At 40.4% G+C, this 17,392-nt stretch overlaps 1 protein-coding gene across 2 annotated transcripts in view; it reads right to left on the bottom strand.

The window, feature by feature from the left end:
* Positions 1-17,392, bottom strand: part of LOC310856186 (receptor-type tyrosine-protein phosphatase U) — a 228,045-nt gene that overhangs the window by 43,828 nt on the left and 166,825 nt on the right. For both annotated transcript variants that reach the window (XM_083761435.1, XM_083761436.1), the window contains exon 14: positions 14,159-14,297. In XM_083761435.1, the coding sequence (XP_083617561.1) occupies positions 14,159-14,297 (139 nt within the window). The remainder of the gene's footprint in view (positions 1-14,158; positions 14,298-17,392) is intronic.

Below are 17,392 nucleotides of genomic sequence, written 5' to 3'. Positions count from 1 at the left end.
TATACCGCTAATCAATTTACAACTACACACTTTATACAGTATAGAGTATAGAGTATATATGTATACATATACAGTATATGCCTATATACTATATATATTACTTACGTCATCATTTAGAGCTAGTCATACATATACACACCACGTACTCTGGTCCCAGCAGATCAGGCACAATTTGCTATTTTATTTTTACTGATTATGTATATAGTATACGTATGACGTAAGAAATATGGTAATTTGGTCCCAGCAAACCAGGCACAGATTTGCTGTTTTCTTGCATAAACATCAAATGGCGGAACAGCTGTCACGTTTTTGGCGCAAAGTAACCACAGTATACCGCTAATCAACTTACAACTACACACTTTATACAGTATAGAGTATAGAGTATATATGTATACGTATATAGTATATGCCTATATACTATATATATACTATATATATTTCTTACGTCATCATTTAGAGCTAGTCATACGTATACTATATACATAATCAGTAAAAATAAAATAGCAAATTGTGCCTGATCTGCTGGGACCAGAGTACGTGGTGTGTATGTGTATGACTAGCTCTTAATGATGACGTAAGAAATATGGTCATTTGTGGTCATTTGCCCCAGCAAACCAGGCACAGATTTGCTGTTTTCTTGCATAAACATCAAATGGTGGAACAGCTGTCACGGTTTTTGGCGCAAAGTAACCACAGTATACCGCTAATCAATTTACAACTACACACTTTATACAGTATAGAGTATAGAGTATATATGTATACGTATATAGTATATGCCTATATACTATATATATACTATATATATTTCTTACGTCATCATTTAGAGCTAGTCATACGTATACTATATACATAATCAGTAAAAATAAAATAGCAAATTGTGCCTGATCTGCTGGGACCAGAGTACGTGGTGTGTATGTGTATGACTAGCTCTTAATGATGACGTAAGAAATATGGTAATTTGTGGTCATTTGCCCCAGCAAACCAGGCACATATTTGCTGTTTTCTTGCATAACCATCAAATGGCGGAACAGCTGTCACGGTTTTTGGCGCAAAGTAACCACAGTATACCGCTAATCAATTTACAACTACACACTTTATACAGTATAGAGTATAAAGTATATATGTATACGTATATAGTATATGCCTATATACTATATATATACTATATATACTACTTACGTCATCATTTAGAGCTAGTCATACATATACACACCACGTACTCTGGTCCCAGCAGATCAGGCACAATTTGCTATTTTATTTTTACTGATTATATATCATTCATTCTTGAGATGAGGGACAAAAGTGGAAAAAACATGTCCCACACATAAGAGCCTTATAATTGTTAAAAATAAATAAATTAAATAAAAATAAAAGCACTTGCAAAGTTAAATGTAATACAGTTGTGCATTATTATGCCATTAATTTCATTATAATTGTTTTCATATGCCATCTGAATTAGTTAAAAGCAGGCACTGTACCCAAAAAAGCCTGTATTAAGCCTGTCCCCAGCAAGTGGTCATAATTTCAAACTGCTAAAAAAGTGTCTAATACTGTCACAATCACATAAATATACATACTAAATTAAAGTAGATTGTCAACAACATAGCAAACAATATACACAATAATTTTAATTTATATTTTCCATTAGCTATCTCATATCAAATGTGTGTCCCACGTCTCCCGTCAACTCCGTCAGGTTTTTTAAAAGTCTTAAATTAATCAGAAAATATTGTCGACAGATTTAGCCTGAAGACTCCTTTTCCAAGTCCCGTTTGTATTTGTTGCAACAGTGGAGCACCTGGTCTGACAAGCATTCAATTGTTTGATATTTTAAACAAACAATGTTGATATCAGGGTGGTCACAGCTTTTACATGTCAACTCCGTCAGGACATCATTATGATCTTTGTTAAGAATTCCAATATAATGTTTATTATAAAAGTTTAGGGTTAGGTTTAGCTAACAAATGAAGCAAAAACAAAATGGCTACATTGTACTACAGAGGGTTAAGATGAAAACAAATGAGATTTTGTCAACTCCGTCAGACGTCAACTCCGTCAGGTTTTGTGTCTGACGGAGTTGACATGTATCTGACGGAGTTGACAAAAGTGTTCCTAAAACAATAAAATTATAGTTTTTGAATAATGGGACGTATTCTAATTTGGCACACAGTTAGAGCATGCATTAAGGAACATTTTTGGCTATAGGGCCATCACAGATTTGTCTCGTGGTGACCATGGCAGCCATTTTCCAAAATTGCCGCCACCTGATGTTATTTTACAATAACTCAAGTTCTACACCACCTAGGATCTTGATTCTGGTGACTAAGACTACATTTTCAAGGATGAGGGATACATTGGTACTATTTAGATTTGTCCTGTGACCATGGCAGCCATTGTTTTTCAAAATGGCCGCCACCTGCTGTTATTTTACCAATAACTCAAGTTTTAGACCACCAAGGATCTTGATTCTGGCGACTAATCATTACATTTTCAAGGATGAACTTTCTCTGGGAGGGGTCAGGGCTTATTTCAGGTGCAGGTTGAGTTGCTACTGACAGGACATTAAAAGGAGGTGGGCTTTCTGGCCTTTGACTTGTCTCTTTCAGGTACAGACGCACAGTTTGACTTCACTGGCCACTGCAGTGTGGCGTTGTATCTTGGTGGCCTCCTGCCAGTGTTTCTCCATCCTTCTCATGAGCTCTGTGTTCTGGGGCTCTGTTATAGTCAACTTACATTGTCTTGGCTGGAGATTGCTTTCCTGCAGGGTCCAGCCCAGTCTTGTGCAGATGGCTGCTGGCCCACCTGGAGGCCCCAACCTCACTTGTTTGGTTGGTGTGATTAGGTGGGGTGGTCTTCCCCAATCAGGATGAAGGGTTTGACCCTTTCAAACGGCAGTCTGGCCAAGTGTCTGTATTTAGTTGTGAGGCTAGATACAGGATACGATTGCTCACCCAGCCCCAGGTGACTTGAGGTGAAGGCTCCTTTGATTTGGTAACATTGCTTTGGTTGACATGCTGGGGACACAGAACGACACTGATGCCTTCAGTGTCTGCACATCCTGCCTGATAGTCCTGAAGGCAGATCTTCTGTCTTCAGTCTTTCGCTCACTGTTCACTGCTCACTGTTCACCTCAAGCAGGTCTTCAAGGTGTTTGCCTTTGCACAGGCTATATGGCTAGGACTCATGCTTCAACCACTCAGAGAACTCCAACAGGGTGTTGGTTGCTCCTAGGCCGCAGAGCATTGTGCGGCAGAATTCAGCTCTCATCTCTGGTGGCAGCTTGTTGAGGAGTCGTGCAACATGTGAGCCGCATCTAAGTTCTGTGTCTCCCTCCTAGGGTAGACACTTGCTATTTTCCGTAACACTAATTGGTGGGGCTGTCCAAACTTGTTGTTTAGGTGTCAATTCGGGTCTCTGTTTGTGAAGTCGGGTCTAGGTGGTCTAGAAGATGAGTTATTTAGTCAGGGGATATTAATACAATCTGGTAATAAATTCCTTATCAAGAATGTTCTTCACCAATGTGTTTGGAAGGGTGTCTACTAACATATCCCACATTGCTTTATATTCAACCACCCTAGGGGACCTTTTGACAGCTGCTGAAAGTTGGGGTACCATCAACAACCTATATAAGGCAAAATGTTCATTATGCTTTAAGTAGCATGTGACATGTCAAACTAGGGAGTTTTCATGATTCTGAATGCATTCCAAGCATTAGCTATGCACGAAGAACACTCCTTGGGCTGAAAACGGCCATAGCCATCATCACAAAATGAGGTCAGCACATTTGGGCAAGTGGATATATGGCCGAATTTAGCCCAAGGGATTTGACCCCTAGTTTGGCCATAGACTCCCTAGTTTTGCCATAGCCACTTGGTATGGTACCCAACTTTCAGCAGCTGTCAAAAATGCCTCTAGGGTGGTTCAATAGAAACCAATGTGGGATATGTTAGTAGACACCTTTACAAACACATTGGTGAAAAAATTATTGGTAAGAAATGTATTCACAGATTTGACATTATTCTGATAATATTCCCTGACTAAATTGGTAAAATAATAGCAGGTCCACCATTTTTTTAAATGGCTGCCATTGTCACGGGATAAATCTAAATAGATAAAACTGTATTCCTCCTCATTGAAAATGTAGGATTAGTCATCAGAATCAAGATCCTAGGTGGTGTAGAACTTGAGTTATTGGGAAATAACAGAAAGTTGGCGGCCATTTTGAAAAATGTCTACCATGGTCACAGGACAAATCTAAATAGTACCAATGTATCCCACATCCTTGAAAATGTATGATTAGTCACCAGAATCAAGATCCTAGGTGGTGTAGAACTTGAGTTATTGTAAGATAACAGCAGGTGGCTGCCATTTTGAAAATGGCTGCCATGGTCACAGGGCCAATATAAATAGTACCACTGTATTCCTCATCCTCGAAAATGTGGCATTAGTCACCAGAATCAAGATCCTAGGTGATCTAGAACCTAAATCAGTTAAACTTGTCAACTCCGTCAGATGTTCGTCAACTCCGTCAGATGTTCGTCCCGTGATGTTTTTGTTAATTTCCAAAGAAATAGAAAATGTGATGTTAAATATTTTGTGCATATGTATTGAAACACCAACTGAAATGATACGTAATGATGATTTTTTTTTTTTACATGGTTTTCATGTTATAATATTGAAAATAGAGGTTGAAACTAGAAAAAGTGCCCTTCCGGGCACAGGTCTCCACCAGGTTATCCACAGATCCGTGCAGTTAGAGGTAAAAACACTTTTCGGCCAGTTATAGCGCCACCTTGAGGCTGAGTTGAAATTGTTCATGTGGCATTTCGTCCTCGGCCTAGTGGGAATGTGGGTGCACAATTTCACGGAAATCACGCGATGTGTTCATGATTTGCAGCATTTTGTTTGAAACTGAGCACTCCTGTGAACTTTGGAAGCCAATCTTAACCAATCAGGATGGAGTCTGATAAATCTGAAAGACCCGTTTCGTTGAATGGCTCTAGAGAGACTGTGTACCAATTTGCGTAATGTTTGGACAAAATCTGTAGGTGTACTGTGCAAAAACTTGTTTTGCACAAAGCGGCCTCCTGGTGGCGCTATAACAGGCCGTTCTGGAAAGTTTGGGGCAGAGGTTCATGGTTGGCATCCAGGGAGTGTGTGTGCAAAATATGGCATCGACCGGGTTAACGGTGGCCGAGATTAGCTGTTCACGGACACACGGACACACACACGGACACACGGACACACACACGGACGGACACGCGGACGGACGGAGTGCAAAACATACTCTCCCCACATGCCTTCGGCCTGGTGGAGACAATGACAAGTGGTCTAAATCTAGTAACCTTGGATGGGTATGAATAAACTGTGATGAATAAACATGACCATACAAAAACAGAGGCTGGGCTGGTGTTGCTAGACAGCTGGAGATCCAGGAACCGTCTCACCGATACTTTGGTCATAACAAAAGCCTATTGATGTGCGTAAATGGTTGATTAAGTCGAGAGAGGCCTAGTACTCAGTGTAGACCACACCCAGTTAGGCTAGACAATCAGGATATGCAGTTTTTACAATTAGTGGTGTGAATGCACAATTTCATATTTCCCATTACATTCCCCCATTTCGACAATTTTGTCGACATTTAAGAGATAGACAATGTTGTTGACATCATGGCAATATGAAACTTTCTGTGAACATGAAATTTAATAAATGTCATTCAAAACAAAAAACCAAACAATAATGTAAAACAAATTTAAAACAATAAAGCATAGCAGAAAATACATAAAGAAAAACAAAGTATTTCAAACGTTACCGTAAAATACAGCATATGACTTTCAAACTTTAGAGGACATAATACATGAATACTGCAGTTTATTCATGCACCATATCACTCTCCAGTCCGGAAATCGCAGCTGTTACATTTTCCCACAATACTGCATCCCACCTTCCCACAGCACAAGATCATACAATCTCACTCTCACTAAATGGTGGAATCCACTGCGTTTTAGGAGGTGAGGGTGGCTGTGTCATGTGGGATGTGGTGTTAACTAGTTTTGACATGATAGTTCTAAAGCCAAGAACTTTAAATAACTATCAACTATCCTGAACATCAGAAATATCACAACAATTTCAACAGCATTGGAGAATATTGTACCATCAATGTGCTCTTTATTCCTCCGAACACACCCTCGACAAAGTCCCAGAAGGGTCCTCCTTGAGTCTTGTGCAATTAATTTATACTGTGCTGTGTGTTCTCAATTGTATTCAAATCAATGGGTAGAATGTCCACTATTTACCTCAGTTGACACGACTGCCAACACCTTCTGTGTGAAGTACGGTAGGGATGGACAAGCAATCAGGGAAAGTCATTTGTGCCGTTAGTTTGGTGTGTGTTCTGAACTTCTGGGTGGGTATAGTATTCGGTATATCCTTTTCTGTATGTTTGGCTGTCATTGTGCAACCTGCTCAGTGTAGGGTTGTGGATGGGTCGTGGTTGAACTTCTTGCAATGTGATGTGTGAATCCAGGCGTCTCTTTCAGCAATCTTCATCGCTGTAGGATTCGTCAGTAGAACTTGATATGGTCCGCTGCCAATTTATCTGCTGGTGCGGACCCAGTTGCTGATCGGGCTCTGGTCCTTGCTGCTGTGTAATCAGTTGCCGACTCTCATAATACATGAGTTGTGCTGTTTCCATCCTCTTCTTCCTCGTGTCGTCTTGTGTGATTGCGTGTCGTTCGGCGTGTTTTGCATGTGCCCATACTGGGTCCAGCTCTTGGGTCTCCCAGCCTATGCATGACATCATGACACGGTTGTGAATGTCTGGCAAAAGGCCACTGATTAAGGAAGTCTTTAACAGGTTGTTGTAAGCTGCATTATCATGGGTCAGACCGGCGTGTCTATTGAAACATTGTTCCATTCGTGTCCTATAATTGTCACAGCTTTCATCGTTGTCCTGCTTTATGGAATGGATTTTTTTCCAATCTGTACGGACTGGGTAGGCCTCCCTTACTCTGGAAAAGAGCCCAAGTGGATTCTGTAACTGTCCTGTGACAATGTCCGCCCTTAATCCATTCACGTCATAGTCTCCTTTCAGGTGTGGCCATTTCAATTTGAAGATCTTGCGGAACACTGATTCTAATTCCTGTGCTGATGGCTCGTACATTCCTATTAAATCCAAAACAGATGTGCACCAGCGTTCTACATCTTCGGATGGGGTCGGGAGCTCTTTCACGATTTCGTTTAACTCATCTAGAGTCCAGTTTCGTTGAACCTGGACTGTCTCAGAATAAGCATTACGGATTTCCTCCGTAGCGTCATCAGTAGGTCTTGGATGTGGATTTGGGTATGATATCAGTGGAAATGTCTGGTGTTGTAGGCCTACTGCTTGGCTGCGTGTCACAATCTTGTGGTTGGTTTGGTGAGAAGGCTCCACCTGAGGGTTGTCATGGAGAGGGGGACCAGCGCTCCCCTTTCCCTGCTGTGTGTTGCCATTCGTGAGAGAAAAAGCGGCTGCTGCTGCTGCTAACTGCAGAGCTGCTGCATACAGTGCATTCACTTGATCGAGTTGCACTGCTGGTAGTTGGACAGGTAGCTGAAGTTCTCCTGGCAGTGGACCTGGTGGTAGTTGGACTGGTGGTGGCTGGGCTGCTGGCAGTTGAACTGGTGATTGGACATCATGGGATGTCATGGTGCTGGCATAGGGTGATGGACGGAGGGCCTCTTCTTTTCTTAACTTTCTTTGTTTTCTCTCAATTTCTTCCTCAGTTTCTTGTTTTAATAACAAAGGCTTTGTCTGTTTCCTGTCTCTGGCTTCAGCCTCCCTCTCCCATTTTCTAAAATCTTCCCAATCTATTCTCTTCTTCGTCTTCCTGCTTTTTCTATCTTCATATTGTTCTAAAGCATCTCTACACAGTTTTAACTTATTTATACTAAATGTTCCTATTAAAGGAAACAAACCTTCTGAAATGCGGTGCCATAAAGTAACTTGACTTAACACATCTATGCCCCACCTATTCACCATAGATACTGCTGGCCCTGAAGGCGTAGCCATCTTTCGTTGTCCATTCCCCATGGCACTACTAAAAACTTAAGAAACCAATAAAAAAACAAATTAACAGGTTCAACACTATACACTTCAGGCGTTACTTTCATTACCAACGGATGGCCAAAGAAGAAGTGTTAATTATCTTCCCCCTTCCTTCCCCCTTTTTTTTTTTTCTTTTTTTTTTTTTTTTTTTTTTAAAGAAAGACTGTTGGTCTCTTTTCTTCCTTCCTTTCCCCCCTCTTTTTCCTTACAATTTACAAAAAGCTGCTAGACTAATCACTTAAGGGTTTAGTTTAGCAAATCAAAACATTCATATTCTGCCACAACTATCACCATTCAGTGAACAGTAAAAATTGCTTTAGAACTCTGTCATTCAACTATATATAATTCTATTCATTTGACATAATCACACTCATGTATGACGAAATCGAATAGGACATACAGGTATGGACATACAGGTATATCTAGAACATACAGTAGAAACATAGAAACATAAGATGACAAAATCGGGATGTTAGTATTGGGATACAAAAGACACCCTAATCATAATACGAAGCTTACATACAATAGATGAAACCCTCCACCAAAAAAGAAATACACCCTGTGGGATCCTCCCCAGATACAGTTTAAAGCGCACTCTGTACCGGGACCCTCCCCTATACACTGTATGCTACTGGGACCCTCCCCGAACATAGGCTATACACTTTGTAGGCTACTGGGACTCTCCCCAAACATAGGCTACAGTTATGGAATCCTCCCCAAATACAGTTCAAAAACGCACTCTGTATTGGGACCCTTCCCTGTACACTCTATAGGCTACTGGGACTCTCCCCGAACATAGGCTATAGTTATGGGATCCTCCCCAGATACAGTTCAAAAACGCACTCTGTACCGGGACCCTCCCCTATACACTCTGTACTGGGACTCTCCCCAAACATACAGTTTAAATATACATCCTGTACTGGGACTCTCCCCGAACATACAGTTTACTGTACAGGGTCGCTCCCCTACCATACAGTTTAAATATACACTAATTCTATAGAATGAATCATAACATCCTCTCACCTCATTTGAGTAACAGCTGATGTCGCCCGCCGTCCGCCAGCTCTGGCATCCGTAGGCCGGCCCAAATGTTGCTTTGTGCACAAAGGATTTGCCTTGGCTAGAAAGCCACCATCGATGGATTATCCCAGGAAACCAGAGCCCGGGAACGGCAGATGAATCAGTCTCGGCAGAACCTCCAGATATGTTGTGGAAATTATACTAACACAAGATCACTTAAACTAAAAGATAAGGTGAGGACAAGATGATATGAGGCATTCAGTTCAATTTAATAGAGATCTCGAGATTCTCTAGAGCACAACCATCTTCCAGCATGTCGGATGACTGAACTCAGAACAATACATGTGTGTCAATTTTATACAGTCTTACTCAAAGGAGGAGGAGTAACTGTTGGTCACATGACCAGACAGGTAGCCTCCACATCAGACAATGGGACAAATCTAATTAGAACTAGAAAAAGTGCCCTTCCGGGCACAGGTCTCCACCAGGTTATCCACAGATCCGTGCAGTTAGAGGTAAAAACACTTTTCGGCCAGTTATAGCGCCACCTTGAGGCTGAGTTGAAATTGTTCATGTGGCATTTCGTCCTCGGCCTAGTGGGAATGTGGGTGCACAATTTCACGGAAATCACGCGATGTGTTCATGATTTGCAGCATTTTGTTTGAAACTGAGCACTCCTGTGAACTTTGGAAGCCAATCTTAACCAATCAGGATGGAGTCTGATAAATCTGAAAGACCCGTTTCGTTGAATGGCTCTAGAGAGACTGTGTACCAATTTGCGTAATGTTTGGACAAAATCTGTAGGTGTACTGTGCAAAAACTTGTTTTGCACAAAGCGGCCTCCTGGTGGCGCTATAACAGGCCGTTCTGGAAAGTTTGGGGCAGAGGTTCATGGTTGGCATCCAGGGAGTGTGTGTGCAAAATATGGCATCGACCGGGTTAACGGTGGCCGAGATTAGCTGTTCACGGACACACGGACACACACACGGACACACGGACACACACACGGACGGACACGCGGACGGACGGAGTGCAAAACATACTCTCCCCACATGCCTTCGGCCTGGTGGAGACAATGACGGATTTGAGAAATTGGATATTTCATAATAGTGTGATATTGGAAAAAAACAATATTAAAATAATTGTATTACTTAACTTGATTACTGAAAGCCATTATAAGAGAACTGAGGACTTTATATTATTGTTGAAATTATCAAATTCAATTAAAAGGTATTTTAGTGTGTCTGACGGAGTTGACATGAATCGGATATTAAGTGCATAAATGTCCCATTTTAGAAAGAAATGTTATGCGAAAAACCTGTTCCTTCTCAATATTGGTAGTTGAGACCTGTGTCTACAAATACATCCATTTGATTTGAATATATCTTAAAAAAAAAAAAAATCCAGTTTGAAAAAAGTTTTGTCCCTTATCTCAAGAATGGGTGATATATAGTATACGTATGACGTAAGAAATATGGTCATTTGTGGTCATTTGGTCCCAGCAAACCAGGCACAGATTTGCTGTTTTCTTGCATAAACATCAAATGGCGGAACAGCTGTCACGGTTTTTGGCGCAAAGTAACCACAGTATACCGCTAATCAATTTACAACTACACACTTTATACAGTATAGAGTATAGAGTATATATGTATACGTATATAGTATATGCCTATATACTATATATATACTATATATATTTCTTACGTGATCATTTAGAGCTAGTCATACGTATACTATATACATAATCAGTAAAAATAAAATAGCAAATTGTGCCTGATCTGCTGGGACCAGAGTACGTGGTGTGTATGTGTATGACTAGCTCTTAATGATGACATAAGAAATATGGTCATTTGTGGTCATTTGGTCCCAGCAAACCAGGCACGAACCAGAGTACGTGGTGTGTATGTGTATGACTAGCTCTTAATGATGACGTAAGAAATATGGTCATTTGTGGTCATTTGATCCCAGCAAAGCAGGCACAGATTTGCTGTTTTCTTGCATAAACATCAAATGGCGGAACAGCTGTCACGGTTTTTGGCGCAAAGTAACCACAGTATACCGCTAATCAATTTACAACTACACACTTTATACAGTATAGAGTATAAAGTATATATGTATACGTATATAGTATATGCCTATATACTATACTATATATACTACTTACGTCATCATTTAGAGCTAGTCATACATATACACACCACGTACTCTGGTCCCAGCAGATCAGGCACAATTTGCTATTTTATTTTTACTGATTATATATATAGTATACGTATGACGTAAGAAATATGGTCATTTGTGGTCATTTGGTCCCAGCAAACCAGGCACAGATTTGCTGTTTTCTTGCATAAACATCAAATGGCGGAACAGCTGTCACGGTTTTTGGCGCAAAGTAACCACAGTATACCGCTAATCAATTTACAACTACACACTTTATACAGTATAGAGTATAGAGTATATATGTATACGTATATAGTATATGCCTATATACTATATATATACTATATATATTTCTTACATCATCATTTAGAGCTAGTCATACGTATACTATATACATAATCAGTAAAAATAAAATAGCAAATTGTGCCTGATCTGCTGGGACCAGAGTACGTGGTGTGTATGTGTATGACTAGCTCTTAATGATGACGTAAGAAATATGGTCATTTGTGGTCATTTGGTCCCAGCAAACCAGGCACGAACCAGAGTACGTGGTGTGTATGTGTATGACTAGCTCTTAATGATGACGTAAGAAATATGGTCATTTGTGGTCATTTGATCCCAGCAAAGCAGGCACAGATTTGCTGTTTTCTTGCATAAACATCAAATGGCGGAACAGCTGTCACGGTTTTTGGCGCAAAGTAACCACAGTATACCGCTAATCAACTTACAACTACACACTTAGGTTTCAATTCCCGTTGACATTAGCTTGGGGATTAACTATTCATAAGGTTCAAGGTTTAACTATACAAGAGATTGTCGTATCTATGAAAGGCTCACATTTTAACCCAGGACAAGCCTATGTAGCATTCAGTAGAGTGAAAAGGATAAAAGATCTATATATATACTTGACTTTAATCCTAAGAAGATCAAAGTAGATAAGAATGTAGAGAAAGAAATGATACGATTACGACAATCACCTCTTGAAAATCCTAATATACGTAAGATAACTCAATTACCATTAAAACATTCATTAAAAATTGGATTATTGAACGTCAGAGGTTATCTAACACATTTAGAAGATATAAACTCAGATTCCCAACTCGAAATGTTGGATCTAATAGCTTTTACTGAAACACACTTAAAGAAAAATAATAACATTACTTTTAAATTAAAAACAACGAACACGAATTACAATACAATGAGGAATGACAGAGAAAAAGATATAGGTGGGGGAGTTATGTTTGCTATAAAAGATATTTCCATTGAAAAAAATCAAACTGAAAGCAGGATATTAGAGAAAGTAGAACATATATGTATACATGTAAAAGATACAAATCTATATATCATTCTTATGTACAGATCACCTAAAACAGACCTTTCAAAATTAAACACATTTCTCGAAAACATGGTAAAGTATCTATCATCTCCGACTTCTGCAATTATGATAATAGGAGATTTCAATGAAGACCATAATACTGAGATAGAAAGAAGTATAAAGACCTACATGTCAAAATTAGGCTTTAAACAATTAAATACAAATCCAACTACAGATTACGGAAGTATTTTAGATCATGTATATTTTAACAAATGTGAAAGTATTATTAAAGAAATTGAAGTTAGAGACACATATTACTCTGATCATGATTTAGTATTAATATCACTATAGTCCAACATGAAATACATTTAAAATAATTGACAATTTACAATAAATAATACTTTGTTAATACAATAATTATACTGTATAATATATTTTAATTCAGTTTATATACTTTTTTTTCTAGGTGTTTACATGCATAAAGTAGATAGGTAGCAAATAGTTACACCTAATAATTAGACATTTCAAACGTTCCTTCACAGAGATATTGAGATTCCACCGTTTCCAGAAAAATTATACTGTATAACATATTTTAATTCAGTTTATATACAGTTTTTTTTTCAACACATATAAATGATTTATTTGTCTCTGAAAAACTAAAAAGGGATCCAGAATATATCTACAACGATAAAACAGTATTTCTTATATAGATAGAAACTTGAATCATACTTAATACTATATGTTTATATGTATAAAGTAGGTAGCAAATAGTTACATCTAAACATTAATCATTTAAAACGTTCCTTCACAGAGATACTGAGATTTGACAGTTTACAGCGGTCGAAAGGACTTGCGCGCTCTGCTTGCGCACTAGTTGGCCATTTATGGCCTACTAGTGTGCAACAAGCAAGTATGCACTCGACAGAGTGCAGTTCTAGTTTCATTTGTGGTAGAACATCTGATTCTAGACTTTCCACCTCAGGCTGGCACATGGTTACAGCTGACTAAGACACAGAGTAAAGCAAGTCTCTGTAGATGATTATATGTAGTTTAGCATGTTCCCAAAATGGCCATGCATACAGTATTTTTCTGTGATGTATTTAGGATAGACACTATGTCGTAATGCATCAGCAGAAGGTAAGAATCTGATGCACAACAAGGATTTCACATTAAAAGCCTCCTCGTACCCCTAGCTCTGTTTGACTAATAGTTAGATAGCTAGAGCTTTGGGGTGCACTGGCTAATAATCTCTAAAAGCACACCTTTTCCTGCCAATTACTGTCTCATTTAAGGGTCAGACCGCTGCTTGGTGGGTGTAATTAACTGGCTAATTTAATTGAATCAGCCTTTAATTAAATACTTCACACTCAGATAAACTTGCGTGGTCTCGCTGGTGCAGCATAAGGGATTGGAAACAATACAGGCTAGCTGTGCTTCCAGTATCCCTCCTAAACAATGCTATCCTTTCAGAGTAAAGCTAATAGAAGACAATGATTAGGGGACTGTTCAGAGAGAAAGCGTTTCACGATAATATAAATACAAGAGAGCAAGATGAGATGGGCTAGCTGAGCGCCACTCACCCTTTCTTGATGATGATGATGACGGCTCCCAGCAGAAGAATGAGGACCACCAGCCCTCCGGCACACACCCCAAGGATCAGCCCCATCTCTTCAGAGTGTTGGGACACCTCCAGGGCCCTGCGGTGGTCCTTACAGGCCACTAGCAGAGAGAGAGAGAGAGAGAGAGAGAGAGAGAGAGAGAGAGAGAGAGAGAGAGAGAGAGATTAATACACACACGCACACACGCACACGCACACTTGAATTATTTTATTTGGATCTGCACAAGAGGCGTAATACAATAGACCCAAACACTGATCAGAATTAGGTTATACATTATATGGTCCAACCAGATATAGCTGCTGCACATGCTTAACACACAGAGGGAAAAGAAGGTTTTTTTTTAAGCCACCTAGGGATAAATGAAACAACGCCTTCTCCAGACAGACAGACTGCCCATAGTAGCTGAGACAGAACAGTATTTAGCCAGCTTTTTTGCATTTGTTTTTAGCAATCCACCCAATTGCAGACCCCTGAGCACAAGTTTATGGACATGGCCCAGACTTCCAAATACAAGGACAATAAGTTGACAGTTATATCCCAAGGCCATAATACGTTCCACCAGAAGCTGATATTTCATAAGTTTGGATGTAAAACAAGTGTCCATATACAAATGAAATGGGCAGCCTATTTCGAATATAGTAACAGTTTTTCTAATTTCATTGATGAACACAATATCTGGGGTATTTGGAATATTTTGTAGTGAATTTGCATGCGTGTCATTGTGATCAAACCAGTTTATTTTTACAGTGCTGTGTTTATACATTCTTGTTGTCCTGTCCTGTACTCCTCTGATCTTGTCTGAGACCAGGTCCACCAGACGGTCATGTCTGGCAATGTACAGTCCTTTATAGTGGCTGCAACCATTTAATATGTGTGCGACTGTTTCTTTGTCATGTGGTACTGGATGTAGGATGCAGTGTGGGTCGTGTGCTGATGGGTACCAGGTTGCCAAGTTGAACTTGGTCGGCAACACCTGTAAACGGGCTTTAATAGTGAAAATGAGAATGTCCTCACCTATGGTGTTATTTGACAGTATAGAGTGTGATAATGAGTGGTTTGCAAAGGGAAGGAGAGCCAGTTTTCCCTGCAGCCTCAGACTGGTCCAGTGTTGTGCACTTTCTGATCGCTTCATTCCTAGAATGGTGGCTCTTGCGGTCGCGGATTTGATTGACAGTTCATGGTGCGCACCGTCCTGCTCGTAGGTCGCACATGCACGGACACGCGGATCTATGATGATGCTGTTGTTGAGCGCAGCAGTTGTTATATCAGGCGCCGCCCACTTTAACTGTAATCCTGATCGCTGGCATAGATCCATCCAGTCGGACCGCACACCGAATCCAGCGGCTTTAATGTCCAATTTACCATTCGCCTTAGTCTTGAATCCAAGGAACTGCGTCTCATTCTCCAGCGCGGGTGGTACTTTACGTCGCTGCATGCACACACACCTTTCTCTCGGTTGTGTGCTCTGCAGAGGCAAATATGCATGGAGGATGGGGGAGGGGTTCTAATAGAGGATTGTGATTTAAAAAGGGGTTTGCAATTACTTCAAACAAAATAATTATCTTTTACATTGGATTGGATTGAAACGATGACAGTGGGTTGTAATCTCTGCTCACAATCCCACACAGCACTATAGTCATCATGTCAAGGTGCCCTGCTGTCTGTGCAATACTGCAAAATACTGTCATTATAGTAATGGTGGGTTATTCATTCCACTAGCATAAAGCTCCATATATATTTTTAATAGCACAACAAAGCTCTTTTCTGTGTCTGGCTACAGTAAGCCAGTCTAGTTTGTCCCGAGTGGTGTCAGTGTGTCCTTTAGTCCCTGACAGACCCGCAACGAGCCCCTCCTGAGCCCTGTTGGAAGAGCCAAAACAATCTCCAGAGCAGCACAAAGTCACAGCAGGCCTGGGGGCAGTGATGGAAAGTGCTAGCAAGCTACAGTAGCTATAGCAGCCTGTTGGGGCTGAAGCAGATCTGGGGCAGAATCACAGGGAAACAGAGCCATGTTTTAGCCTTCTCTATTGGCAGCCAGGGGAATTAGATCGGCCTCAGCCCAAATAGCACTGACAGTGCTATGGAACGACGATGATTGAAACTCTTACATAGCGAGATGTTTTAAGATGATGTTCTCATTGGAGACAACAGTGAGAGTGTTGGATGTTCGGTGATGGCATGTGATTTCAGGTGTGATACAGTCACATCTGAACACTGACCTCTTCAGACTCCCATCTATCCCTGATTCCCTTCTTGATGCTAGTTTGCTAGCATCAAGTTGTTTTTCCTTACCTTTCAACTAGTCACAGAATAGTTTGCTTCAGTACGCTGAGTACGATGAGTACGACGAGAGTTTTCATTGCGATGATCCGTTCCCTAGTTATTGGCAGCTGAATATAGCATGTCTCACCAAAAATGCAGAATAAAACATAGAAGCTGAGAAAAGGGCATTTCTCCAAATCCATTAGAATGGAAGTGAATGTGGCTGGGGGTTTTTTTTGGGGGGGGGGTTGTGATCACATGATTTCCTGCTTTACTTCATCACTGAAAGTCAAATGGTGACTCATAGGTTATCGAAGAGCACCGTCTAGCGTAAAGACTAGTCAAAAGAGGTAATTGGTGCTCAACGCCTGATTGTAAATTGTAAATCTGACGAGATTTCTTTCTGGAAAACGTGTGGACTGTAGATCGAAGATGAAGGTTGTTGTGATGGTTTGCCTTTGCACAGAGTTACAGTGAGCATCTCAATGTGTCCTGGTATCTGTGACAGACGGCTGGCTGACTGAGAACAACAAAAGGCTCTGGTGTGACCGTGAGCTTCTTCATCCAGACAGAAGTAGAGGAGCGAGCTCACAGCCTGCTGTGCAACTGATTACTGGAACTTCATTTCAAATTACGGCTCTTGAGTGATATAGGAGTACATTGCAGATGCTACAAACGTAGAAGGGGTTGAAATCAATTTAAGTTCTCTGACATTTTAGACAGATAAGACGGGCACCGCTGCATTTAGCCCCAGAATTTCTATTAAACCAAACACGAGCATGAAATAGATTTTCACATGAATCCATGCACCTGCCGGCTGCCCACCGGGGGAAATTGGCACTTAGAGTAGAAATGGAAGGTCTATTGTTGTATTGGGCCTGCCAGAGGATCCTTAATTAAACTGTCACCTGGAAGTTGAAATGTAATCTTCAG

The sequence above is a fragment of the Protomyctophum parallelum genome (assembly GCF_964188405.1).
Source record: "Protomyctophum parallelum genome assembly, chromosome: 3".
NCBI classification, from domain to species: Eukaryota; Metazoa; Chordata; class Actinopteri; order Myctophiformes; family Myctophidae; genus Protomyctophum; species Protomyctophum parallelum.
This window is presented reverse-complemented; position numbering and strand designations above follow the sequence as displayed.